The 27893-nt window shown below is 46.0% G+C and overlaps 2 protein-coding genes across 2 annotated transcripts; one reads left to right on the top strand and one right to left on the bottom strand.

Annotated features, from left to right (window-relative positions):
• Positions 1-1649: 1649 nt before the first annotated feature.
• PSMD13 (proteasome 26S subunit, non-ATPase 13) lies at positions 1650-13631 on the bottom strand. Its single transcript, XM_050952929.1, has 13 exons — positions 13415-13631; positions 11881-11959; positions 10787-10821; positions 10650-10705; positions 10223-10266; positions 9854-9940; positions 8567-8738; positions 7862-7941; positions 7648-7773; positions 6832-6894; positions 4817-4897; positions 4241-4357; positions 1650-2434 (listed from the first exon to the last, which is right to left on the bottom strand). The coding sequence occupies exons 1-13, from the start codon at positions 13507-13509 to the stop codon at positions 2339-2341; spliced, it is 1131 nt and encodes a 376-aa protein (XP_050808886.1). The 5' UTR covers positions 13510-13631; the 3' UTR covers positions 1650-2338.
• Positions 13632-15347: 1716 nt separating this feature from the next.
• SIRT3 (sirtuin 3) lies at positions 15348-26720 on the top strand. Its single transcript, XM_050952919.1, has 8 exons — positions 15348-16023; positions 16819-16999; positions 19393-19593; positions 22589-22821; positions 22974-23074; positions 23322-23483; positions 24129-24338; positions 26178-26720. The coding sequence occupies exons 1-8, from the start codon at positions 15948-15950 to the stop codon at positions 26196-26198; spliced, it is 1185 nt and encodes a 394-aa protein (XP_050808876.1). The 5' UTR covers positions 15348-15947; the 3' UTR covers positions 26199-26720.
• The last annotated feature ends 1173 nt before the right edge of the window (positions 26721-27893 follow it).

Raw genomic sequence — 27893 nt, 5'->3', positions numbered from 1 at the left:
CACAGACTGAATCATGAGAAGTGGCAGTACACAGTGAGGGTGTCTTAGGAATTAGGTTTGCGAGCAGTCTTACATATATTAATGACCCAGGGCATAAATATGGGAAATTCTCAGATTGCACAAGGTTGGAGGAGGAAATGGACCATAACGCTTGCAATCACAGAATTATTTCAGTGGCTAAAACAAGGGAGGAAAGAGAGACTCTCCAAATAGAGTTTGACAGAGTGGCGTGGCTAGGGAAGATGATGGTGGATGTGAAAACAAGGGGCCACTTGCTGAAATTAAATAATTTAGAACCTATAAAAAAGGAAATGTTATTTATACAGGAATTTCCTGCCAGGCAAGGTCGTTGAACTGAACATGGAGGTCAGAGAGTAAAAAGGATTAAGTCATTTTATAACCAAACTCCACAGGTGAAACTGGTGTACATCTAATCAAGTCTCACACCTTCAGATCTTCTCTCTGTTCACTACTGTTGCACTAACATGCACCCTATTTTGTGGTGTGCTTGTCATGAGTGTGAGGAAAGACTTGAAGAGCATATGCAGAGCTACAACCATGGGAAATCCTACTGTGTTGGCCGGAGTCTTTGCCTGGTGAAGAAATCCAACTCGCATACTTTCATGAACTATAGGCACAACCACTGGTGAATAGCATGCCAGCTTTTGGAATAAGCCAGTCCTAGGATACTGTCCCAAGCACATGGTGCAAGAATATAAGTATTGGATCTTACTGTTTAAAGCTAACTTTATAAAGCTTCCTGGAAGTTGTCACTATAATTTATTTTTCATTTGACACCATCTGCCCAATTGACAGGTGGAAAGGAGGCTCAGTTGCTGTCTGCAGCAGCAACCACTGAAGTCAGTGCCACCCCCAAAAGAGCACCAGCCACCTAGCGGAGATCAAAGACCTGCTTGGGTATCATTCTGACTAGCGTTTATGCTCACACACCACATTTCCTTTGGCGTTTGTACCATCATAGCCTAGGGCAGCAGGCAGCCATCTCCTTGATGTGGAACCTGTGCCCCACCCCCACAATCACTCTGTTCATTCCCCCAGCTGAAGTAGTAGCCCAAGAAAGGTGTCTTTTCAAATAGACTGGTCATGGGCCCTTTTACCAGCCTTCTCTCCTGGCTGTTTGAAAAATCCACCACCCCCATGAAAGACCCAAGCTGGCCACACTACTAGTAATACTATGGAAAAGTGACTATTATTGAACTGAAAGACTATTTAACTAAACACTGGTATAAGAGCCATGGACAGTGCCAGAATACACAGGCAGACTAAACCAAAGCAATGAAGCTTAAACTGTATTAGAAAAACATTCATTATCTGCAGCCTGGTTCTGTCACCTTTCCTCACCAAAAGTTGCTACTCCATGTGAGTATGGGTGACAGAGTCAGAGATGTTGAGAAACGTGTCAGAAACATAGCTCCTAACAAGACAGAACCTTGAATGCTGCTCTTGGCAGTCACCAATATTTCAATTCATTGTTAAGATGTATTGCTCTGTAATGAAGACTACACCTGGCATGCTGAGTAAGATCTTATGTTATTCAGTTAGATTTTAAAGAATATTTCAGTTCCCCCTTAAACAGGACACAACCCAAGAGTTAGCACAAGAGCATGTGAACAGAACTGTAGAAGAGGGAAGGCAGAGAAGTTTATTCCAGCAATACTGCTGCACCACACTTCACAATAAAGTGTTCATGAAAGACAAGAATAAACCCAAAAAGGATATAAAACCAAACACACTAAATTAATGATGATTTTATTCCTGGCAAACCCACTGATGGGGTGAGCAGCTCCCTTTACTGCCAACTGTGGGGGTCAGGTGTCTTGGTAATGCTGCCTTTAGGCTGTTGGGAGAAGGGGCTACGGGGGAGAAAGTCATCCTCTCCCAAGTCCAATCACCACATCAGCAATGCCTGATAGTGGGAATATGCATCTCTCTCTCTAGCACAGTTTAGGACAGAAGCACCCATCTACTGGGCTAATGACTCTACCATGTAGCTACCACCAGCACCCTGCAGTGCAATAGTTTGACACTAGGACTGATTCAACCACCATTATTGAGCCCTTATCCCCCTTGGTGACAGTAGGACAGGAGCTCCTATGGTCAGTGCTAGCAGACGGTTGGTGCACAGGGAATTCCTGACTTAAGCACCAAAGGGTTACACAGTAAAGGCCACTTACTCCTCTGTACAAGCATCACAAAGTAGTTCTTCTCGACCTCCCCAGCCCCCCCCCTTTAATATAATTCTGTACAGAGGCAGTGATCTGAGCACCACCAGTTTCAGCAGCAGCAAGAGTTATTCGCTCAGGCAGTGCAAGGTCTTCTATGTTAGGATATCGTGGGCTTGGTGTTCCACCAGCATTTCCATGCTCCTCACATCTGTGCACCAGAACTCCAGACGGTCCTTCATCCCCTTGATCTGGAAAGCAAATCCATAACAGCTTTAGGAGCCTGGACATAGAAGGGGAAAAGTAATTGCACCTCCCCAGGAATGGGCACTAGCGCGAGACTGGGCATGCTGCACACTGAATTCAACTACTTTGGAGCAGAAGATTTCTCACTACATTCACTGCATTTAAAGGTGGAACATGAAAGCAAACATGGCTAATCAGAGGCAGGGCCTCAGGAAAAGCATTACCAAGAGTGAAACCAATTCAACATGGGTAGGGCCCTACCAAATTCACAGCCATGAAAAACGCATCACAGACCGTGAAATCTGGTCTTCTGTCTGCTTTTACCCTATAGTATACTATACAGATTTCATGGGGGAGACCAGCATTTCTCAAACTGGGGGTCCTGACCCAAAAGGGAGTTGCAAGGGGTTGCAAGGTTATTTTAGGAGGATCGCGGTACTGCTACCCTTACTTCTGCACTGCCTTCAGAGCTGGGTGGCCAGAGAATGGCACCTGCTAGCCAAGGGCTCAGTTCTGCAGGCAGCAGTGCAGAAGGGTGACAATGCCATGCCATTCTTTCTTCTACACTGCTGCTGGTGGTGGCTCTGCCTTCAGAGCTAGGCTTCCAGCCTGCAGCCACTGCTCTCCAGCTCTGAAGGCAGCGCCACCAGCAGCAGCAGCGCAGAAGAGTAGCAGTACTGCAACCACCTCACAATTCCTTTTGGGCCAGGATGCCTACAATTACAACACCGTAAAATTTCAGATTTAAATAGCTAAAATCATGAAATATAGGATTTTAAAAATACTATGACTGTAAAATGACCAAAATGGACTGTGAATTTGGTAGGGCCCTAAACATAGGACATCAAGATCCCAAACTTGACCTCAAGATATGGTGTGATAGGACTCCAAGAGTCTAAGTATGTGGGTTTCTGAGAAAGCTTTTAGAAAATGAGTATAATAAAGGAGGAAATTTTAAGGGAGAATCATTTTAAGTTTTGCAAAATGAAGCAGTCCATCAGTTGTGACAGTGTCTCATTAGGACAGCAATGTGCATTTCAGTTTCACTCAAAGCAAGGTCAAACATTATTTCCCTCTCCCAAACCAAGTGTTTTTCATGGTTTAAAGGTTTTTATATCTCAGAAAAGCTATTTAAAGAGTTCTTCACACCTTCTTGTTACACATTCGTTATGGGAAAAACTAATTAATCATGGAAGGGAGGGATGGTACAGACATAAGGCCTTCTAGCCCATCCCCCTCCTCAGGCAGGATTGCTATCTATAGCATTTACTAATACGTCACAGGCCTCATATGATGAGGGACCAACCCTGGCAGACTATTTAGCTCTTAACCTTTCTTCCAAAGTCAATCCCTGTTAGATACAAGGTCTCAGATATAGAGGATGCGCAACACAGCTTAGTTATTAACCTGAAACTAAAGTTTTCGCTTCATTAAATTTAAATTTGTTATATTAACCCAAGTTTTTGTCAATTTATATATACAAGTGTGCATGTGTGATGTGCCTATAGTTTGCATGGCCCTATTCTCAGAATCTCACACTGATTCCATCCATCATGTTCCCAAGGAAGGCTTGTGACTACAACTGCAAAGCTTAGTTATGGATGTCTGGGTTGAAACCAGGAACTTTTCAGATAGAGTTTTCCTCTGGAAGGGGAACCTTTGCTAACTCTCTTCTCCAAACCACTGCAAGAAATGGGCAGAGCCAAGGTCTGAGAACTACAATCTTATTAACAGCTCTCATGTCAGTACTCAGGCCAATCACAGATTGAGAAGGTGAGTTGCCACTGGTTAAGTATTTCAGCTGACATTACCTGCTGTAAATCCAGCACACGCGGTTGGACCCAGGTCATGTGCACTTTCTTATCCACTTCATCAATACTGCCCTTTACTAACCCTACTGAGAGAGCCTTCATCACCAGCAGTTCCACCTGAAGATAGGAAGAAAGGGATTAAGAACCAGTCATTTTTCACAAACACTCCTCAATTCTTTTAAATTGAGTCATTTTATAATCCAGTCATTAGACTACTGTTCGCCACAGCACAAAACAAAACTGAAAAGTGGCACAAGGCAACTATCTCCATGACAGATCACTTGACCAAGCTGGGCAGCATTCTGTACAAACATCTGGAACCACAGGAATTAAAACTGTGTGAGCTTGTTCTACTAAGGAATGTGAGGGCCACCTGTGTCTGAGACAGAGCAGGAGATGGCAATTCATTCTTCCTCTACAGCCAAAGGATTCTTTGCAGTTAATTTGCAAACATTAACGCAGTGAATTTTTCCCCCACTATTTGACAACATATAGAAATGAATCTATTCTGCAGATATTGTTGGAAACCTCACAATCAAGTTATTTATTGTCATCATTAGCATTAACACAACTCACCTCATTCACGGTGACTTTGGCATTTTTAGCAATCTCTTCAAAAGTGAGCTGTCTGTGATTAGCTGGTCGCGTGAAAGTCATCTAAAGGCAAGCAGAAAATCAGCACTCTTCAGATTTCTTCTCTCAAGATGTATTGAGTCTCCCTAGTACTGTCCTCCAGAAGCCACAGGGTATGTCAACACAGCAATTAAACACCCATGGCTAAACCAGGTCACCTGACTTTAGCTCCAGGGGCTCAGGCTGCAGGGGTGTAAAATTGCTGTGCAGATGTTTGGGCTGGGGTCTGAGCTCTGGGACTCTGCAAAGGGGGAGGGTCTCAGAGCCCAGACTGCATCTCAAGCCTAAATGCCTACACAGCAATTTTTAGCACCACAGCCCAATCTAGCTGACCCGGGCCAGCCACAGTCATGCCGCAGGTCTTTTATTGCAGTGTAGATGTACCTGCAGACTTGAACCTCATCTCTACCTGTGCAAATCAGAGGCTCTGATAACAAAGGGCCAACAGCAGCTAGTTCTCTCTCTATTTTTTTTAAAAAGACTGCTTTACTGAAGATGGTAAAGTAAGCAGCAGTCACTCCTCCTCCACTCCCCCCCATCTACCTTCCCAGGAAAAAATTACTCAAAGAAGGTAGATTCTAATCCTGAACATGGAAATTCTCCATGCACATCATGTTATTGGCATAACTGCAAGTGCTTAAGGACCAGTAGACCAGTGGTTTTTAAACTTCTCTGGGGACCCAGCTGAAGAAAACTGTTGATGCCTGTGACCCAACAGAGCTGGGGATGAGGGGTCTGGAGTTTGGGAGGGGCTCAAAGCTGGGGTGCAGGGGTGAGGGCTGCAGGGTTGGGTCAGGAATGAGGAGTTCAGGATGTGGGAGGGGGCTCGTGGTTGGAGTGCAGGAGGGGGTCAGGGCTCTGGGGAGGGGATGCAGGCTCTGAGCTGGGGCCAAGGATGAGGAGTTTGGGGCACAGGAAGGGGTTCCGGGTTGGGGGGGGCTTAGGGCTGGGGCAGGGGGTTGGGGTGCAGGAGGGGCTCCGGGCTCTGGCCTGGAGATGAGGGGTTTGGGGTGCAGGAGGGGCTCCATGTTGGGGGGAGGGCTCAGGGCGCAAGCTCTGGGGTGGGGCTGGGGATGGAGATTGGAGTATGGACTTACCTACGGCGGCTCCCAGTCAGCGTTGCAGCCGGGGTGCAGAGGCAGACTTACCTCCTGCCCTGGCACTGTGGATTGTGCTGCGCCCTGGAAGTAACCAGCAGCAGGTCCAGCTCCTAGGCATAGGCGTACAAGCGGCTCTGCACAGCTCTCACCTGCAGGAGTGGGCCCCCTGGTTCCCAGCCAATGGGAGAGCAGAGCAGGTGCTCAGGGCAGAGCCACATGCAGAGCCCCATTGCCTCCCTGCCTAGAAGCCGGACCATTGCTGGTTGCTTCTGAGGCACAGCGCAGAATCGGAAAAGGTAGGCACTAGCCTGCTTTAGCTGGATAGCACCACCGACAGGACTTTTAACGGATTAGGGTTACCCATACCCATTGGTGACAATGAAACCAGGCCTTGTACATGCAAGAAATGCCAGAACAAGTATTTCTGTGTCTTAGATGTTAAAGGATTTCCTTGCAAGGAGAGGGTTTTCAACCCTTATCCATTTGAGGTGAGAATTTGGGCTGTTCTTTAGGCAGTTATGTTGAGACAGTTTAAGAATCATCCCTTCAGATGGCGTCTTTGGAAACAACTTATTTGGCTCTTGCTGTCTCTTACTAGCATCTACTGGCACTTTCTTCCAGCAGCATTTGTCTTTGAGCACCACCAATAGGCAAAATCATGTAATGTTACCATTAGTGATTTATATCTAAACAGCAACTATATAAAATAGTAGTAGACTGAAAGCACCGTGCACACAGCTCTCAACTCACGAACAGAATCTACTTGGACACTACAGGGAAGTTAATCATGGGGGCACCTTCCAGTCCCATATAACAGACAATTGGGGTGCCCAATCAGGGTCTCAGCTAGCAGCTTACCTCCATGAGGCACAGCAGCTGGATCTTCTTCAGGAGAAGAGCTTCATTTGCAGCCAGGTCTGGCTGTGAGATAACAAAAACATTAAGCAGCTGTCTATGAATAAAGTTAATTTTTCTTCTCTCTTTTTTTTTAAGAAACATCCTGTGCACTAGAAATGAGCCACACAGAGGATAAATACTCTATCATCTGTCTTGCTTCTGTACTAAAAAGCCCTGGATTCAAACCTAGTAAGGGCTGACCACTCCATATAGTACTAACAAGGGGATGGTGTACTGTTAAATGCTGTCCTCCGCATAAGGTGCAAAATCATGGTCCTTAACTAAGGGCTGTCTAGATGGACAATAAAGATCTCTGGGAGCTATTGCCGTATTGACAACTTCCTGCATAATCACTGAAATATTAGTATTGACAATCATTACTTTGCAAGGGTTCTGGGAATGTGAGAGGCACTTTCTTTAGTGTTTTCCATAGTACCTTGAAAATGATATTTAAGTGTGTCCCAGGTAAGTTAGATTGGCACAGCAAGAGCCCTCTGCTCTTGTTTCCTTGGTTACAAAAGACTTTTTCTTCCATTCTTTATATTTGATTAGAATACATACATGAAAGTAATCTAGTTATGGTGGGAAGGTGCTGTTAGAAACGTTATGGTGGAGATTTTACATAGACTGAAGTCAGGAAAACTAGAGTTATGGGTTGTATATTATCCTTAACTCTGTCCCTTTGTACTCCCACATTATTTTATTATTCTAGCTGATGTCTATGCATTTATCAGGGCACCATGAAGTTGTGTTGTGTTTCCCATCTCACTCACTCACCTGCTGGCCCCAGGCAGTCTTCAGAGCCTGGAATTTCTCTACATTACCACTATTGAAGGCATAAAGTGTGTCAATCAGCCACTGTCTGTCAGTGTTTCTCAAGGACTCCAGCACAGGGTGCATGAGCTGTGATAAATAAGGCAGGACAGCGTTACTGACCAACTATAACCAATTTCCACCATTCAACAGCTGAGACAACCCACAGTCTACTTACCAGCTCCCCAAAGTTATAAACTCCTTCTCCTAGGAGTCCTGCCAGCCCCAAGGTAAAGGCTCTCTCCTGCTGCTCTGACACTGCAAGGACGAATAGTGTGTGTAAAGCGACAGCTTCAACCATATTGCTCCTTCCTCTTTCAGTATGTGTATATGATCTCTTTCAGATTTTTTGGTCATCATCACCTCCACATTTACTCAAGACTGCAAACATGATCAAATCTAATCTTAATCCATGTAAAATGCAGTTCCATGCCAATACTAGAGGCTGTAAGAACCAGCGTGCGACAGAAATCCATTCCAGTGCAGCCTGAGGGTCTGAACTACTTGAGGTCACTGACTACCTCAGTGATCTGCTTGCAGCAGAGCCCCCCAGAGGAATACCATCACTTACCCTATCAGCAACCCAAAGGAGATCACAAGAGTTGAGAAACGGTCATTTACTCTCCGCTACCTTACTGACAGTCTCCCCACCCCCCTACACCTTGGGAAGAGTAGCTCTGAGATGAATGAGCAAGCAGAATTAATCTCTCTGGGTGCACTCTACTAGGTTAATGGTGGAGTTATATAATACAACAATGCTGAGGAAAGCTGACTTCCCTATGTGCTACATGCCTACACCTGGACTACACTGGTCGAATAGGCCAGGACTGAATGAACATGGAAACTGCAGTTCCCTATATCTGGCACAAGGAGGCATATTTACCTGGCAGATCCTTGACATCAATACAGCCCAGGAACCGCAATGCATCCTTATAGTAAGAGGCATGATTCCCAATTGTCTGGTAGTACTTGCTGGAAAGGTCGTAGAAACGGCTGTGAACAGATGTCACCCCAGGGAGATTGTTCAGCATCTCCTCAACATCCTCTATGGTCTCCTAAAGAAAGGAGAAAGTCCAACTCTTGACACAGACATTTTATACACACCTGTACCTTTCACCTCCGCCACTCGCTATTTTAGTTAGTCTTGAAATTTACAGCTTATAACAAATTATATTCACATGTTTAGTACAAAAATCCCATCCAGAGTGAATCAGATGAGAGTGCAGCTGAGAACATTAGTAACAGCATTTGAAAAAGCAAGACAACTCCCTTTCTCCCAAAAAGTCTCATTCATATTTACAAACACTGGTCAGTGAGTGCACTTCTTGACCCTTGAAACTTCATATTTCCATTAATACAAGGACATGAACAAATGAGGGATCCCCATTTGGTTCATGTTGGTGAAAATAATATATCATAACTTTGCATAATAATTATAGAAATGTAGGGCAGGAAGGGTCCTTGAGAAGTCATCACGCCAGACCTCCACGCTGAGACAGGATCAAGTAAACTTAGCCCATCCCTGACAGCATTTGTACAATCTGTTCTTAAACACCTCCAACGATAGGAATTCCACAACTTTCCTTGGAAAAAACATCTGTCAAAGTGGATTCCCTCTTACCCAAATGCTCCAACTTATGTCAGTAAGCTCCTTCTCCCCCCAAAAAGGTCAACCAAGAAGCTAAATACAGATATACAATACTTCTTAGCTCTTTGCCAAACCACATACATGATGCTAAATTCGTAGAACCACCCCAAAGTTGCAGTCCGAGACACAGAAGGGTTAACGCAAGGGTTTTTCTAGCTCTTCTCAGAGGCAGCTGCTGATTCACACCAGCTGAAGATCTGGCTCCATATGGGTCATTCATTAGTGGTGATAGTCATACATTAGAAGTATATGCCACTAGCATCTCAGCTAAAGGAATAACACTGGAAGTAACAGCCAGTGTTATCAGAACCAAGCAAACACTTTCCAGCCTTCCAAATAGAGCTGGATTTCCAGGAGACCTGCCCATGCTGCCTAAAGGAGGTTACAGATTAACTTAAATTCACAAAATTTAACAGACACAGAAAGAGTGGGGCCGCTTCTAAAGGCTAAGCAAGTGCATGGGCATCCAGATGAATTGAGTGCACTCAAACACACAGAACCTAAATGCCAACATAATCTCACCTTTGTGACCTGTAGGTCGCCAATGTTTAACTTCAGAGCCCCAATGGCTGTTTTACATAAAATCACAGCTTCATCACTGCTTTTCACCTGCAACCATAACACAGTTACACATCAGAAAAACATAACTGTTCCAGCCACGCAGGCAACTACTGATAGTTAAAGCATAACAAGTGCTAATTTAATTAGGTTGTGTTTCTTGTGTTCCCAAATCCAAATCCATGTTGGCTTGTTCATAGAGAATAGTATGAACTGAATATAAACACAGATGTAAACATATCTACCCGCACAGACCTACGTATACATGTAAAAAGCAGCAGATATTTTATTTAACCGTGTGCCAACAGGAAAAAACTTGGATTTCACAAATACCTTTTCTCGAGTCTTTTCCAGGAAAGTAAGGGCCACATTGGGATCTAACATGGAGCAAGAAGAAAAGCATCTTAAGGATCCAAACAACAGAATATTTGAACCTACCACAAGAAAGTACCTTGACTGGCTCCACAGAACTCAGAGCCAGATTCTCAGCCGGTAAAAGTCATCATATGAACTATGCTGATTCACACTAGCTGTGGATCTGGCTCCGTATGCATCAGCCATCTCTCCAGCAAGGTCCCTTCTGCAGCAGTAATTTCACCATTAGTTGGTAAATTCTATGAGTTTATGTTTTTCACTTTCAATACTGTGCAAACCAGTTGCCTCATTTTCACATTGAAGTCTTAGCTGTTGCCATCAGCCAGTTAAATCCTAGGTCTAATAGCCCTAAAAAGTCACCATTAATACTAGAAAAGTTACTCACCTGTCATCTGTCTAACTACATGAAGAATGATCTCTACCAAGGACAAAGGATTCACCCTGAAATGAACAAAATGGAATCAGAACGGTTAAAATTAAGAGTGCACAAATACACACTTATGTACAAGTAGCCAATCTCACCTGTGTTCAAACTCACTGATGAAGTTCTCATAAAGCTGTGGGTGGTAAAAAAAATTTGTGACAGCCAGTTAGTGACAGAATATTTCATTATAGTGAAATAGGCAACTTGCCCATCATTCAATATAAACTCCTCCCTCAAAGTAATTTTGTACCCATAGAAGGAGAAATCTAAAATGTACTGATACTAGACTACAGAAGCCAAAAATTGCTCATCTTACGAAGAGCAGTCTCTAGGATCGCCTCCCTGCTGTGGAGAGTGATTCACCGGTTAATAGATTAATGAGACAAGAAGACTAGTCTTTACCAAGAGGGGGTTACCTAGGTCTGTTTACCCCTCTTTGTTGTGAGGGGCCGCTATTCCGCTAAGTATCCGTATAGTCAATAGAAGCCTAGCTATTTCAGGTTTTTCCACACACTCCACATGCAGGGCATGTCCAAAAGCTCAGGGCTTTCCTCACGGACGTCAATGTCTTTTTGGTAAACCATAATTAGATATAAAAATGCAAAGAAAAGGGAAATGAGCAGAAATTAATTACAGGAGTACCTAGATTCATTTAAGTTCAGATATTTGTGTGCTGCATTCTTAAAGATGACAATATGCCTAAGCTGGAAGAGAGGAATGAAATCTGCTCTGATACCTGAGTTTGTGAACTCTCAGGAAAACCACTCTGCGCATACACACAGTTAATCTCTTTGTTGCCAAGACTGAAGAAAAGCCTTTTTAAAAAAAACACAGGTGAACCAAACTAAGACTTGTGAAGACCTGAAACTCATCTCATTCCATTCCTTAACTTAAAGTGCCATTATTTTATCTAAATCATTTCAAGATTCAGAATGTTTATAAAACATGGCCAAACTATGCCCAAATCCAATCCATAAATTTCTAATACTAATAAATTGTATCTATTTGTTGACATTTTGAAATAAATATTCAGACCCTTTCAAATAGATGGGGTGCGGTTCGGAAGTTTTAAAGCATATTTTCCAATCCCACAATGTTTTGGCAGGCCTTCGCACAGCTATTTCATATCAGCCCAAAAATGCTCACACTGTCATCTTTACACTGACACCCGCTTACGAATCAATCTATTCACCTTGATGAGTCCATCTCCTTTAGCAAAGCAGGGGTCCTGCACAAAGTCCAACACCTGCAGAGTCAGCTGGTGCCAGAGTCTGAAAAAACAAAAACAAAGAGGCCCCTGGCATAAGCAAGCATCAATACAATAAGCAAAACGATCAGATGGACACCTACTGAAATACAGAGGCAACTGTTATAAAGCTAATTTCAATTAATCCATAAGGACCACTATAAAGGATAATTTATGATTCAATTCAGCAATAGTTCTGAAAAAATTAAAGACTTCAACTGGCCAGGACCAGCAGACTGGTGCTTATAAATATTCTAGACCAGACTTCAATTAAAAAATGTGTTCTTCAACCTTTTCCTCATGCATACTTCAGAGGAATAGTAAACACTGAGTGCAGATTTTTGCAAAAGATCTCAAAGCATATAAGTAATATGAATCAACCCTCAAAACATCCTCCAAGGAAAAATATTACTTTCCTCATCTTACACATGAAGAAACAGGCAGCAAGAAGTCACAGGGAAAACAGCAATCTCTAGCCTATTTCAAACTCCTGTCAATTATTTTTAAAAAGTTGCAGTATAGTTTCATGTTCTACATGCATTCCTCCACCCATGGCAATTTTTGTGGTTTTGACAATCACATTTTCCTATATTTTAAAACTGGTTTCTCTCTGTTGTTGCTGTGAGCAAGGCTGACAAACAGGTGAAAATCACTAACAGAAAGAATAAAACTGACTATATATAAAGTGAGGTCAAACAAAATAAAACTGAAAAAGCATCTCAAATTTGCTATAAATATCCTAGGTGTTTTTTGTAGCTACTACAGGTAAAAGATATCAGATGACTGTGGGTTTTAAGTTAAAAGGTGTCTCTTCAATATGACATTAACTGAAGAGTACTGAACGGCACTACTACAAGGGGGATTGCATTTCTTGAGCACTGTCATTTCCTGTAACCCTCATTGCACCATGACCTCCTTCGGACAACAAACATTACTGACAACAAAAATTACCAGGAGGGGGGACTGGAGCCCAAGCCCGCCGATAGCCCCAACACCCTGGGCTGGGGATGGGGGCAAAGCCCAAGGGCTTCAGCCTTGGCCCTGGGCCCCAGCAAGCCTAACACCAGCCCAGGCGACCCCACTAAAATGGGGTCACGACCCACTGTGGGATGCCAAGCCAGTTTGAGAAGCCCTGCAGTGTAACCCAGTTACAGTGGAGATGTCAGAGGGCGCTTCTGACGCTGCACTGAACCTCCCAGGTAAGTGCACGGGAGATGGGGCGTCTGCACATAGATGCAGGATTTGCTCCCCGGGGGGGGGTCTCAAGAGGAGACTGGGGTGGGGGGGTCTCCTGGCGGAGGAGGGCGGAGCCTCAACACCAGCTCATGGAGCAGCCCTCAAGCAAAGCGCTCCAGCCTCCCAGCACCGGGGCAGAGCGCGACCCCGGCTCCCAGCGGCCACCAGGCCCCAGCTCGCCCGGGGGGAACGGAACCACCCCCGCCCCATCCCACAGCAGCGCCGGCCCCCCCGGCCCGCTCACTTCTTGGTGTAGAGCTCCTCCAGGCGGTGCCACACGGCGGCCTGGCCCGGCCCGGAGCTCTGGCTCTGCTGCAGGAAGCCCGGCACGTCCTTCATGATGGCGGAGGGGGCGAGGGCGAGAGCGCGGGGAGGCGGGCGAGATGAGAGACCCCCAAAGATCAGGAGGCCAGGCCACCCGGCTACTACCGCCGGAAATGCACACTCACTTCCGGTAACGAACCCCCATCGCGTGCGCGCGCGCGCGGCATGACGGGTACCGTATGGCCTCGCGTAGTGCAGCCCCGAAACCCCGCCTTCGAGAGGGAGGAGCCGCTGCCCGGGCTAGGCCCGCTGGCCTGGTGCGGGCGCAGGAATGCTCGCTGGTAGCCATGGCAACATGTGCGACCTAGGCCCTACAGCGCGGAGCAGGGAACGGGACACAGGCTCTGGGGGACACGGGCAGCCCAAGCCTACGGGGTGGGTGTTTCCATCTCCAGTAGCCCAGCACCATCACAGCTGCTCCTCCATGTGCGGCCATGGCAGTGCCTTGCACCAAGCGCCCTTGGCCAACACTAACTCATGGCCAGCCTGTCCAGCGTGGTGCATCGAAGCGCCATGGCGTGGGGATGCTGTGTCTCAGCGCCATGACGTTTCAGAGACCTCTAGATCAGCCGGGACCATGTCACAGACACAGCTTTGTGGCTCTCGGGACTCCCTCCTGCCCCTGCTAAACACACATTACTGCATTCAACAGTGAAGGTCTCCTACCCCCTTCCCCAAAAAGTGTAACTGTAGCAATTTGGAGTCACCATTGATTCTGTTTGGGGTGGCAATGTTTCTCAAAAGTCCCTGAAGGGGGTCACACAGGGTCACAGACCTGCCCTCCTAAAAAAAATAAAGCTGAGCTTCTGAGGGTGGCCCTTTACACGCTGTCTTACCAAAGCTGCTGCTTCCAGATAATGATAGAGCCCCACTTTTTTCAGATGACTTTAAGCATTTCACTAAAGTACCCCATTCTCATCTTCTTTCCCTGCCCGAGGGACACCCTGCTCTGAAGGCCAACCATTAGCATGAAGATAGTTGAAAGTCATACTAAAGTAAACAAATTATAGTGTTTTTACTTGAAATTCTACATTTCCCCAACTTTGGGGGAGGTGACCACACAGAGACAGTTAGTTGATTTGGCCTCTGTCCCTTCCTTTGCTAAAAAGGAGGAAATCCTAGTGCATTTATTAACAACTTGGTGGATGGAGGGGAGAGTACACTAATGGCAGCAGTGGACAAATACAAAGATGCTTGAAAGGGCAGCAAATACAGTTGTATGACAATTAAAATAGAGTAAGAGCGAAATAAATTTTTTAAATTGCATAAAATCAGTAAAATGAGGTTCAGCAATTTCACATAGGGAGAGAGAATCAAATACAGAGGTTTACAGTGGGAAAATAATGGCTCAGCAGGAGAATTGCAGGTGGGGATCTCTGAGTGATTTCGGTAGATGATAAAATGGATAGGAACCATTGCAAGGGGAGCTATTGGGGCACTGATAAATGGATCAATTTGCTGCCTAATTTCAGGCCTAAATTAGGAATGGTGACAATGATATCTGAATGATAGGAACAGTACCCAATGCTACAGTATGAGGGCACTGAATTGCTGGAGATGTCACCTTTTAGATTAGGTAACATCAAGGTTCAGAGCACGCATGGTCATGAAAGATCCATGGCTCATTTTGAAAGATTTGATGTTAATTACAATGTCCAGGACACTTTCCCATCCAGCATAGCACCTCTTGCAGGACCTATATTCAGTACTGCCAACTGCACATGTTTGAAAATCATAAACTGGGCCCTCAAAATCATGAGATTGAAAACAAACCATTTTGGTTTCTTTTTAGTTGCCTTCTGCTTTGGGGGCTTTTAGGGTGCTCTCAGGTCAGATTTTCAAGCCTTTCTCCACTACCATGAGGACTAGAAATGTACTTTAGAAAAAAAAAGCTGAATTTTCACCTCATCACTTGTCTCCAGCAGCTGGAACTGCTCAAATATCCCGAGACTCGCAATAAAATCATAATCATTCCTTGACCTAAAGACACTGTTGTATAGTATAGCTAGAGATGAAGGCTGCTGTGCTCTACTCCATTTCAGTGGTTAGGTGTATGATCCCTCTATACACAGTTTGTATGAGCGACAGCAACTATAAAATTACAAGCTATGGTTATTCTAGTGTGAACTGCTGTGGGCTCTTCTATTATGGACATTGTGGTAAATCCTTTCAGCTGTTCTGCCTGGCTCAGGATCACCTTAAGCAAACAGGCTGGTGCTTTGCTTGGTGCCCTAGATCTCCCTTCTCCAGCCTAGTCCAGGTCACTAGTGCAGCGAGTCCCAGGGGGATGCAGGAGATAGTGACCGCCCCGTGCCAGGCTCCCTGCAGCTAGACTGTCACTTAGTCGTCGGGGTGTGTAAAGGGAAAAGCAGGGAAGCAGCCACAGCAACCTCACTCGTTCTTATCTACATCGCACAAGTCTCCACTGTCTGCCACAGGGCAGGGGCAGGGGAATGAGCCTGGGGTTACGGTTCAGAGTCGCAGCTGTTAGAAATGTGTTTCCTGCTGCGAGTCTTCAGGGATTCACGGGTAAGCAGCATATTCGAGGGAGTTGCGGGGAGAGGGTGAAAATGATCGGAGGGAGACGGGCAGGCGGATTTGGGAAGACTTCAGTTCAGAGACAGGGGAACGGCAGGATAAGTTGGCTGGTAAAATTCAGAGGTGACGGGAAGAATGGAGTGGCTTGGGCAGCAGAGTTCAGAGGGGACTGGGGAGAGCAAAGTACAGTAAATGAGTTTGTAGCATGTGGGGAGGGGAGCTTGCTGGCAGTTTGTGGGAGATCAATGTCAGTGACATACTGTGTATGGCAGAGTGTATGTTACCTCTGTAGCCATACCTGCCTGGTCTCAAGCTTTTCAGTGATAGAGCCAGGCGCTGAGTTTGCATGGCATGCCAAGCTACCGGCTTTGCTTGTACCAAATGCGATGTTAGGAAGCTCTGTGGATTTGGAGGTGCCCTCTTTTAGTTGAGATGTAAGAGTGATAGAGAGACAAGGTGGGGGAGGTAATCTTTTACTGGACGAACTTCTGTTGGAGAAAGAGACAAGCTTTTGAGACACATTGAACTTGTCTTCAGGTCTCTTTCACCAGCAGAAGTTGGTATCATTTCACCCACCATCTCTCTCTAATATCCTGAAACCAACATGGCTACAGCTACATTGCATGTAAGAGGGATGTCATTCATAATGCCATAATTCCTGGTAAATGCATGGAGCTGACTGTTCTTTCCATAACTCTGGATAGATTCCTTTAAATCGGTCACCCCTGGCCCTGCCTTTCTAAGGGACTGTTGTCAGCTGGTCCAGGTTGTTATCTTTTGTTTCAGCCTGGAGGAATCTCTGGATATGCAGTCAGAGAAATCATCCCAGGAGGTCCGTTGGTTCCATGGGGGGCAGAAATCTTCCCTTAGCTTCCTTGGGATCTGGCTTCATCCTCACAAGTGGAACTTCCCTGCAGAGGGGGCCTCTGGAATGCCATGGAGAGATGGCAATTTGCTGTGGAGGGAGGTACGGCTGTTTTCTCATTTCGTGCTGTTCCCTGTCACTCTCAAGCACAATCCTGATAATTCTCCACAAACCAGGGCTCTGTTATCTTATGGACTCATCAGACTCTCTCACCGTCTCAGAAATACCCACCCCCAGGAAGAAGGAGATGAGGCTGTTTTAATTTAATTCACCAGATAATGTAACGAATGCTGAGAGCTTGGAGCTAAGAACAGTGTTTACCATCTAAATGCACAGACTTTGTGTCTCTGTGAGCTACGCTGGTGCAGTATCTGCTGCCCTGGGAACTCTGCAAGTGGATCAAACAGCAGAGAGACTTTGAAGAGAAATATTGACCACTGCTAGAGATGGGACATCTAGTCTCGTGCTGCAACCCATGGAGGCCACATTCAGTGATTCTGTGACCTAATAATCACCACCACTAGGAGTCACCAAGAACCTCTGGGCTCTGCTTTCTTTTCTGGATTTTGCCCTGATCAGAGTCAGTGCCCTGTGTGATGGGTTAGATCACAGAAACCCTCTTGGGACTGCCACCTGATGTGCTGAGGCTATCTCTGAGCCTGTTTTCCCTGCCAGCTTGGGACTTCAGTACCCTGTCTTGTTGAGCTAGACACGCTAGCCTGCTGCAAACACAGACCCATGTCCCCCAAAAGCAGCAGACTTAACTGAAAACAGCTTAAGAAGTGCTCCTGCCTCTAACACTCAGACACCCAGCTCCCAGTGGGATCCAAACCCCAAATAAATCTGTTTTACTCTATATACAGGGTAAACTCATAAACTGTCTGCCCTCTATAACACTGATAGAGAGATAGGCACAGCTGTTTGCTCCCCCAGGTATTAGTCACTAACTCTGTGTTCAATAATAAGCAAAAGTGATTTTATTAAGTATAAAAAGTAGGATTTAAGTGGTTCCAAGTAATAACAGACAGAAAAAAATTATCAAGCAAAATAAAGCAAAACACGCAAGATTAAGACTAATACATTTAAAAACTGGTTACAGCTGAAATCTTATCCTCAGAGATGTTCCAATAAGCTTTTTTCACAGACTTGACTCCTTCCTAGTCTGGGCCCAATCCTTTCCCTTGGTACAGTCCTTGTTCCAACTCAGGTGGTAGCTAGGGGACTTTTTATGACTGCAGCCCCCTTTGGTCTGTTTCATCCCCTTTTATAGCTTTAGCACAAGACGGGAATCATTTCTCTTTCTGGGTCCCCACCCCTCCTTCTAAATGGAAAAGCACCAGGTTTAAGATGAATTCCAGTACCAGGTGACATGGTCACATGTTCTGTGAGACCCCAAGCCTTCATTCTTCCTGGCCTGTCTCACAGGAAGGCGTGCAAGTAAACAGAGCCATCCACAGTCAATTGTCTTGGTTAATGGGAGCCATCAAGATTCCAAACCACCATTAATGGCCCTCACTTTGCATAATTACAATAGGACCTCAGAGTTATATTTCATATTTTAGTTTCAGATACAAGAATGATACATTCATACAAATAGGGTGAGCACACTCAGTAGATTGTAAGCTTTGTAATGATACAAGAGACCTTTTGCATGAAGCATATTCCAGTTACATTATATTTACACTCATTAGCATATTTTCATAAAATCATATGGAGTGCAATGTCACACCCTGGGTGAGCAAACATTGCTTAGGTTGTTTGGGGCAATATTCTTCTCATGTGATGGATTGTAGATTCTCATTTCCTCTTCCACACTTAAGGCTGAGCAGTGATTCAATTAGGTATCTGCCATCTGCACATGGACTCTACTAAGGGAGGGATCCTGGATGGGATTTAGGGAGGGCTGAGGTTTCTTCAGTCCTTAAACTGGGCAGCCCTGTCAGAATAGCACGGAAACACAATCCCAAGTGCTTTCTGGTTGCCAACCAGGATGCGAAAGGGACTCCCGTGTGCATTAGCATTGGGGAATCATATAGTAATTTGGAGATTCAAAGCTTCCTTAACCCCAGTGCGTTGTCCATAATCCACCCAAATACACACATGGTGGAGCTGTGATGCTTAATGTCTTATTTAGATTGAAAACATCTTTGGGGTAGAGACTGACATTTTGTTCTGCGTTTGTACAGCACCAAGCACAATGGGGTCATGGTCCAGGCCTGGGTGCTAGCACAATAAAACAATAGATAATAGATGTATTTTAAGTGCTTTGATATCCTCGTGTGAAAGGGGCTGTAAGTGCAAAGGAATATATTGTGCTCCTGTGGGCTTCATACTAACTGCTACTATGTTTTCTCCCCTCAGTTACCAAACAATAGCACATGAACCTACAACTGAAAGATCAGCTCCTGGCTTCCTAGGAAACATTTGGGATATTTTTCTCCATCTGAGAAGCTTGAGTCCTTTTGTTACCTGCTGTGTTTCCTTTCTGCTCCTAGAAGGATCCAAGGGGCTAGACCGGTCTCCTTATCCACTGCTGCCATGGGCATCTTTGGGATCGGCAGAGGAGGAGATGGCAGTGGGAACCAGAAGCTCACCCTGCAGGACGTGGCAGAATTAATTCAGAAGAAGGAGTGTCACCGGATGGTGGTGATGGCTGGGGCTGGGATCAGTACACCCAGCGGCATCCCAGATTTTAGGTAATACCTCACCCCTCTCACAGATGCTTATTGGAGCCAAGCCAGAGCTTGAATTGATGATATTTGAAACCTAGGTAATACTAGGGGGCTGCCACTTACCATTCCTCTCCCTCTCACTAGTACTGGGGGTACTGATCCCAGCTCCAGCCATCATCACAACCTTCTCATTAGTGCTAGTTTGTGGCATGCCATGTCTGCTGCTTCTCCTTTCCTGGCCTGCTTGGACAATGCCACAGTTAAGATGAGTGCTCCCTTCAGCAGCTCAGACTCCATATGACACCTTGATCCAGATCCTCAGGCCCTGCTGAGTTGTGCTTATTGCTTGATTTCGCCTTTGCACTTCCCCAGTTCTGGGGCTGTCCAGGAGTCAGTCTGGCCATGGCGTAAGCTAGAGTTGAAACAGGGGCCACTCACTCAGCTCAGGATCACTGGAGCACAGTGTACTTGCTGTGGCCTTTCCCATCCTCAGCAGATCCTGAACATGCCTCATACATCAGGGGTCTGGAGTTGGGGGGCGTAGAGCCAGCGATGCCAGTTTGACATCACCTGAGGGCAGGGGTGAAAGTAACTTACAGGACTTACCGATACTGCCGGAGTCCTGAGGGGAGCGTGGCCTCTCAAGATTTAAAACCCTGGGGAACCAGCTGTGGCTGGGAGACCCAGAGCCTTTAAATCAACCAGGGACTCCCAGCTGCAGACATGGCTGGGAGCCCCTCGGGGCTCAGGAGCAAATTAAAGGGACCAGTGCTCCGGCCGCCAGGGGGAACCCCGAGTTTTGTGGGGCTGGGGCAGGGATTTAAAGGGCCCAGAGCTCCTGCCGCTGAGGGAAACCCCAAGCCCTTTAAATCCTGGCCCCAGCCCAGCCCAGCCGCCAGAGCCTGGCTGGGATTTAAAGGGCTCTGGGCTGCCCGCAGTGGCGGGGAGCTCTGAGCCCTTTAAATCCCAGCCGTGGCCAGGGGAATCCCAGCCGTGGCCAGGATTTAAAGGGCTCTGGGCAGCCTGCAGCCGCAGGGAGCTTTGAGCCCTTTAAATCCTCAGCCCAGCTGCCACAGCCGCAGCTGGGATTTAAAGGGCTCAGGGCTGCCCGCAGCCGTGGGGAGCTCTGAACCCTTTAAATTCCGGCCCCAGCCCGGTCGCCGGAACTGCGGCTGGGATTTAAAGGGCTCTGGGCTGCCCACAGCTGTGGGCTGCCCAGAGCCCTTTCAATCCCCGCCGTGGAAGTTGATGCAGTCCAGCATGGCGTACTGGCTCTTGCCAGTACGCTGGACTGGACCAGCTTACTTTCACCTCTGGAGCAGCAGAAATACTGTCTCCCCTGTCTCCCCACCCCTCAAAAGGTCACTGGCGCCCTCCCCACGGAATAGTAATACATACTGTATGTATGTGTATGTGTATGAATGTGTCACAAACAATGCAGCTGCAGCCTGCCACTGACCAGCAGCGACCCCAGCAACCGGCCCCTGTGGGCTGCTGCCTGCACAGAGCCAGCAGGTGCCGCTGGGCTGGGTCTGCCAAGGAGTAAATAACCAAGGCAAAAACCACAGCCAGCCAGCCAGAGAGGGAGTGGGGGTTGGGGGTGGTGGAGGGAGTCGGGGTGAATGAAGGACAACTGGAATAGCCTTCATGAAATATACAAGATATTTAGAGAAAGTTTTGTCAATTTCAGCCTCTGCATTCTGCAGGCAGGACAAAACAGAGATCTGAGATTGCACCCAGTGTCCTAAGGACATTTCAAGTGTTTAAATCAATATATAAAGAGGGTGGATTGGAATGAAAACTACTATTTCTTTCAAAGGAAGCACAATAATTTCCCTGAATATTCAGTTTTCCCTTCCAATCCCTTTGTTGTTTTGTCTATGGGGGCTGTTTGCTTTCCCTCTGAATCTTCAGTTGCTTTAGCAAAATTGCATTGCCCCAAATAAACCCTAATCATCATGACATCTTTCCACATATTCTCCATGTTTTTTGTTTTTTGTTTTTTTTTAAACAGTAACATTTCAAAGAGGATCTGCAAGCAGTTTGGACATCACAACCATGATGCTCTGCTGGGGAGGGAATGGGATAGATTGAACTTGGAAATGGTTCCTGATTTTGATTGTGTTTAGGAGATCCCCCTCATCCCGGAGGCAGAAAAGAACTGCCCCTGCCATGGTCACACACACCCAACAACAACTGGGAGTGAAATTAACAAGGATGCCAGAAATGGCTCCTAACTCTGAGCACTGAACTGCACAGGGAACAGCTGAGTTTAAACTGTTCTTTTGTAGGCAGCAGCAGCAGGCGTCTCAGCCAGTTTCCCTACTACAGGCTAGAGCCTAGAGGAAAACCCCTGCTGGGGTGGGGGAGAGGAATGCAGAGCCTTGTCTGCAGGCTGGTTGGAGGACGGGGAGGGAGGAGACGAGAAACCAATGTGACAGTGCGTTTTCCCTTCCACCTGCTTTTATTAGCTCTGGATTTAAGCTGTGCAGCCAAATGCTTGTATTTGTTGTGTATATTAGTATTGGACAGATCCCCTCATCCTGGGGGCAGAAAAGGACTGCCCCTGCCATGGTCAAACACACCCTCCCCTCGACCCCCTCACCCCAGCTACTGAGAGTGAAATTAGTAAAGATGCCAGAAATCTAGCCCTGGGGGCTGAACCATCAGGGAACAGCTGCGTTTAAACTATTCTTATGCGGGGAACAGGCTTCTCTCTGCCTCCCTCAGTCAGTCTCCTTTTCTTACCGGTCCTCCATACCGGCCCGTACCAGCTTACTTTCACCTCTGCCTGAGGGATTCCTCTTATATGCAAAGGAAATCCTCAGCTGCCCACTTAAGACTCCTTTGCCCTGCATCAGCTGCAGAAAGCAACCAGATAGGGCTCAAGAATCTGGTCATTCTCTCTCAGAGAGGTGTCATATGTCACACTGCATGGGTAAGTGTCTTTAGAACATCTGTGCTGGGTTTGTTTTCCCGTGGCATTCTGACTGATAGGCCCCCTTTGTCCCCTCTGCAGGTCTCCTGGGAGTGGCCTGTACAGTAACCTTCAGCAGTACAACATTCCCTATCCAGAAGCCATCTTTGAAATTGCCTACTTCTTCCACAATCCTAAGCCCTTTTTCACTTTGGCCAAGGAGTTGTACCCTGGCAATTACAGGCCCAACTATTCCCATTACTTCTTGCGACTCCTCCATGACAAGGGGCTCCTTCTGCGTCTGTACACTCAGAACATTGATGGGCTAGAAAGAGGTGAGTGTCCCCTTCCTGTCTCTCCTTGACGGAATGCAGGGAAAAACAAGCTGGGGTGGAATATGAGAGGAGGGCTGTTGAAACATCAGATGAATTTGGGGCCAGTAGGTTCAATTTCCTTGTACTGAGTTGATCTTCTCCTTGTGTTCAAGTTGCTGGGATCCCTCCTGATAAGTTGGTAGAAGCTCATGGCACCTTCGCCACTGCAACATGTACCACCTGTCGGAGATCCTACCCGGGTGAGGACTTTAGGGTGAGTGGCAATTATGAGGGCATCAACACAGAGACAACAGAAGCAAATTCAAAGGGGGCCTGCAAGCCAGTTACCTTGTCCTCATGGCCAAGAGACAAGGTTCCTGTTCCAGGGCAAATTTTGTTTTGTTGCGATGTGATATGATGGCAAACCCATGTGTGGTTGTGGGATGGATGGTATTTGTGATGGTGGAGTTGTCATGCTGCCTGATAAAGCATGTGGCTGCTGATGGGTTTTCTTGTTTCAGGGGGATGTGATGGCAGACAAAATCCCCCATTGCCCAGTCTGCACTGGACTCATCAAACCTGACATTGTGTTTTTTGGAGAGGAGCTCCCACACCGGTTCTTCCTGCACATGACAGATTTCCCCATGGCAGATGTGCTCTTTATCATTGGAACCTCCCTCGAGGTCTGTGACATAGATCATGAGAGGGCTACAGGGATTCAGCACTTTGGATCTTGGGGAAATAATGTAAAATTGAACAGGGTGTTGGGGGAAATGGAGAGGGGGAGATTCAGGGATCAGGAAAATGAAGAGAAGAATTTGAGGACATAGGGTGAGGAGCGGAGTACTCAGACTCGGGGAGGGGGGCGGGTATATAGAAACAGAAGAGAGCTAGGCAAGGTCCATGGAGCTCAGGGTAAGAATTGGGGGATGGACCTCTGGGGATGGAAGAGATGAGTTTTGTGGATACTTGAGGAGGTAACAGTAATAACTGGGGTGGACTCTGCTGGAGAGATACCCCCTGCCAATTCAGTGATGTACCAGTAGGGGTACAGTAGATAATAGCTTTTATCTGGGATATTCCTCTCAGCCAGTTTGCCCAGGTTATGATATGCAGTGTAAACTTTGTTATTAAAAGAGGGTCTGTGTAATATGGAAGAGTCAGGCTGCAAGGTTTGGGGCCTTCCGAGACCCTGCATTTTGAGTCCCTGAGGTTCAGTTTGTGGAATGCAGTGAATTCATTTTGTGGCGGTTTGGACTACCCTGCTGACTGCCACTCCTGGGATGAAGCTCTCTGTTTCTTTGCTCCTTGTGGGGGGATTTGTTTAGGTGCAGCCCTTTGCCAGTCTGGCAGATGCAGTCCGCAGCTCTATTCCTCGTGTGCTGATCAATCGAGACTTGGTGGGACCATTTGCTTACCAGCCACAGTACAATGATGTGGCCCTGCTTGGAGATGTGATCAGTGGGGTGGAGAAGTTTGTGGAGCTGATGGGCTGGAAGGAGGAGATGCAGGAGCTAATCCAGAGAGAAACCAAAAAGGTATGAAAGGCTCATGGAGGTCTCCCTCAACCTTGTCATTCTTTGTGTCAAAAAATATTCCAGTGCCAACAGGTAATAGGAATTGTTGGGACCAGAAAGTCACATAGAAGCCATCTTCATGTCTACAATCTGAGGGAGGGAGGGAAGAAGGGAGAGTACATTCCAAAAGATAAAAGAACCACTAGGGCATTTAGCAACAAACGCAGAGGATTTATATCAGGAGATAAGGAAGTAGCCGGAGTTGTTAAATACATTTTCAGCCAACATCAGACTTGTCTCAACCAAGCAAAGAGAAGACCAAGACTGTGGAGTATAGTTTAACAGTATTTAACTGAATATCTGGGTCATCCTGATCTCGAATGATGTGGATATTTAAAAAGTACAAGCTGTTTTAAGGGAAGTCTCTTCTGTTTATTTACTGGTGCATGTCCAGATAGACTTTTCAACCCCTAAAGAAGTGAAGAGGGTGATGGAGACTTGCCTAAGACAGGGATCAGTTTACCAGAGACAACAGCTGTGCAGCTAAGAAGCATACAAAAAACAGAAAGGGTTTGGGTTAGATGCATTTAAAAGGCAAATCATCACAAGTCTGATCCAAAGCCTAGTGAAATCAATGCAAAGATTCCCATTGACCTCAACAGACTTTTGATCAGACCCCAAGTCCAGGATAACACGAACTCCGGGGTGCAGACTGCAAAAGTTCCATAGAGATTCTGAAGGACTGAAATGTTACCAGTATCCCCATGCCAAGAGAAATCCTGACGTGTGCCAAACTAATCTGTGCACATTATAAACACAAAAAAGTGGTGGCTTTTTTCCTCCTCTCAGTTTTCAGATCAGAGTCTGTCGTGAAGTCTCAGTATTAAACTTCATTCATTTTACAGAATATTCACGGTGGGTCAGATCGTCAGCTGGTGTGAATTGACATCACTCTCGATTTCAATGGAGAGGCAGTAGAGCTAAGCTGCTTTGTGCCAGCAGATGATCTGGCTCTATAATTGTATTGATTCCTTCTGAAGTGTTACCATAAATAAAATTAACCTATAACAACATTCTCTTTGCTTTTTCATGGGGTTGTTCTCTTATTTGCTGATTTACAGAATCAGTTCATTCGCAATGGCTCTCCCAGTCATTTGTATGAAATGAGGTTGTGCAGTCATCCCTATTACTAACAGGAGTACAAGCATTTGTCTAGTCTGGTAGTAATGAAATGCTAAGCGCCTAATCCTGCAAACCTTCGGTCTTCTGAGAAGTCCCATTGACACAGGTGATCCTTTGAGATCTTCAGAAGAGAGATTATAAAAAAGCAAGCTATTAATTTTATTTTACACTAACATTAATTAGGGACCATTAGTAGTAGTATTTTATTTTAGTCTAATGGAGCATTTAACTCCACGGATCAAACTCTGCTGGTATAAATGGGTGCAGCTCCATTGGTGTTAGTACAGTTTTGCCCATTTGCACCAGAAGAGAATTTGGCCCTGTATTTTTAAACAAAGTGCTGTGAGAGGGCATGACGTAGTATGGAGGTCCCAGACCCCATTTTAACACTGCTGTTTCATTTTTCACTGTCAGATTATGGATCATCTACTGAAAGGCTGATTAGTCATTTGTCAGGGTTTTTTTCATGGTAAACCATTTGAGCGTAACACGAGAGTGCACAGCCTTTCATGTCATGGTTGTGCTGCTGTAAGTCAATGAAGCAAATCCAGTTAATTGTGGCATGCACGCTCTCTCTCATCACCCTGGGCTTTTGGCCTGAGTGTCACCAGCTGAGCTGATGAACACTGGAACACATGAATCACGTTGACGAGCCATGAACATTCTTTCTATTTTTAGCTGGATGCAAAAGACAACTAGGACAGCTGCCCTCCTGCTGCTGGGAAATGATGTTCACCTTGAAAAGCGGTAGGTGTCATCCCCAGCGAGCTGTGAAGAGGTTACAGAAGAGAGCTGGGGAAAATGCTCTCCAGCTTTGCAGTGGCTACTGACGACCCCTTTGGCTGTATCCGAGTGCCCTGCCGCAGTACAGAAAAGATCATCACACAAGACTCGTAGGAAGTGAAGACCGAATGGCAGATGTGGACTGGCTATTGAAGGAGACTTTCCCAATCTGACACCTCAGACTGGCACATGTGCCCACTGAATGCTGTGACCTCAACATTTTCCTGTCTTCCATTCAACCAGATCACACATTTGGAGAGACTTTGCCTCTCCTTTTGTGTCACATAGATCCTTTAACAGCTGTATTAACTATCATCCAACTTTGCGATGTTCACTATTAGACTGGGCCAGAGTCTCATTTCCCTCCCACCAGGCATTCTGGACTCCCACCAGAAATTCAGGATCAAATTTTCATAAGTGCCTTGTAAGTCAGGTTGGGCACCCAAAACTTGGGGCACCCAGAAATACCCTGGAGTGGCCTGTCAGAGGGTGAGAGCTCAGAATGTCCTGAAAATCAGGCCTATTTATAGTACTTCAAGGTGGGCACCCAAAGTTACTAGTCCACTTTGGAAAATGTTAGTTGGTCTGTCTCATTCTAATGCTGCTGGGATAAGTACCCAGCTCCATCAGACAGGTTCATAGAAACTGTCCGGCTCCCTGAACGAGCTCTTTGAAAGAGCAGGTTTCGAATGCAAGCAGGGTTTTTTCAATTATTTATTTGTTGCAAATTTGTAGTGTTTCTTATATGGGTGAAATTGCTGCTAATCAGGAGGTGAAAGGTATCAATGTGTCTAGAGATGATGCCTGGAAACCCCACTCCTGCTGAGCAAACAACCCTATGGGCCAATTTAAGCTGCTGTTTGAATGGAACATGGTTTGATAGCTGCACAGCAATAATAATTATTAGTACTAGTGAGTGCTGATGCCTTTGCGGATGTCTACACGTGGTATTTCAATGTCTCTTTCACACATTTCCTAGGGTCAGTGCTTTGATTGCACTTCCCCCAATTTGGTTCATGCCTTTTGTTATCCTTCATTTCTCTTAATTATTCACTTAGCAACTATTCACCCTTTAAATGCTGGCTCAGTTCCATGCACAGATTTACAGATCACTGAATGCTCCAATCATACGGAGCAGTAAAGGGTTTATTGTCTATTCACTGAGCCTCCTAGGGAGGGAATGTTTGCCAGGACACCAGGGTTATTTCCTCTTTTCAGAAGGTGCCAGGGGATATTTAATTTGCACATCACAGATTGGCAAAAGGGCTCCATGTTTAATGTCTCATCAGAGAGCACTACTAACAGTGAGAGGCCCCTTCCCCTCTCACACTAGAGAGCTATCATTGCAGCTGAGCCTAAGTCCCAGCGTAGGATTTGAAATCACACCCTTCTGGCCTGGAGGCGAATGCAGCAATAATTAGCTTGTCTATTACAATGATTTGTCTGGATGTGACCTTTGCCCAATACTACGTCTAAAGAAGCACAACAGAGGAAATGCAAAACACCTTGCTCAATGTGATTATGGTTAATATTTTGAAATGCACACAAGCCAAGGAATTTGAATGTTAAGGCTTCCATAGCTACTGTAACTCTGCATCTTTGTACATTTGT

The sequence above is a fragment of the Gopherus flavomarginatus genome, chromosome 5 (genome assembly GCF_025201925.1).
Source record: "Gopherus flavomarginatus isolate rGopFla2 chromosome 5, rGopFla2.mat.asm, whole genome shotgun sequence".
Classification (NCBI taxonomy): Eukaryota; Metazoa; Chordata; order Testudines; family Testudinidae; genus Gopherus; species Gopherus flavomarginatus.
This window is presented reverse-complemented; position numbering and strand designations above follow the sequence as displayed.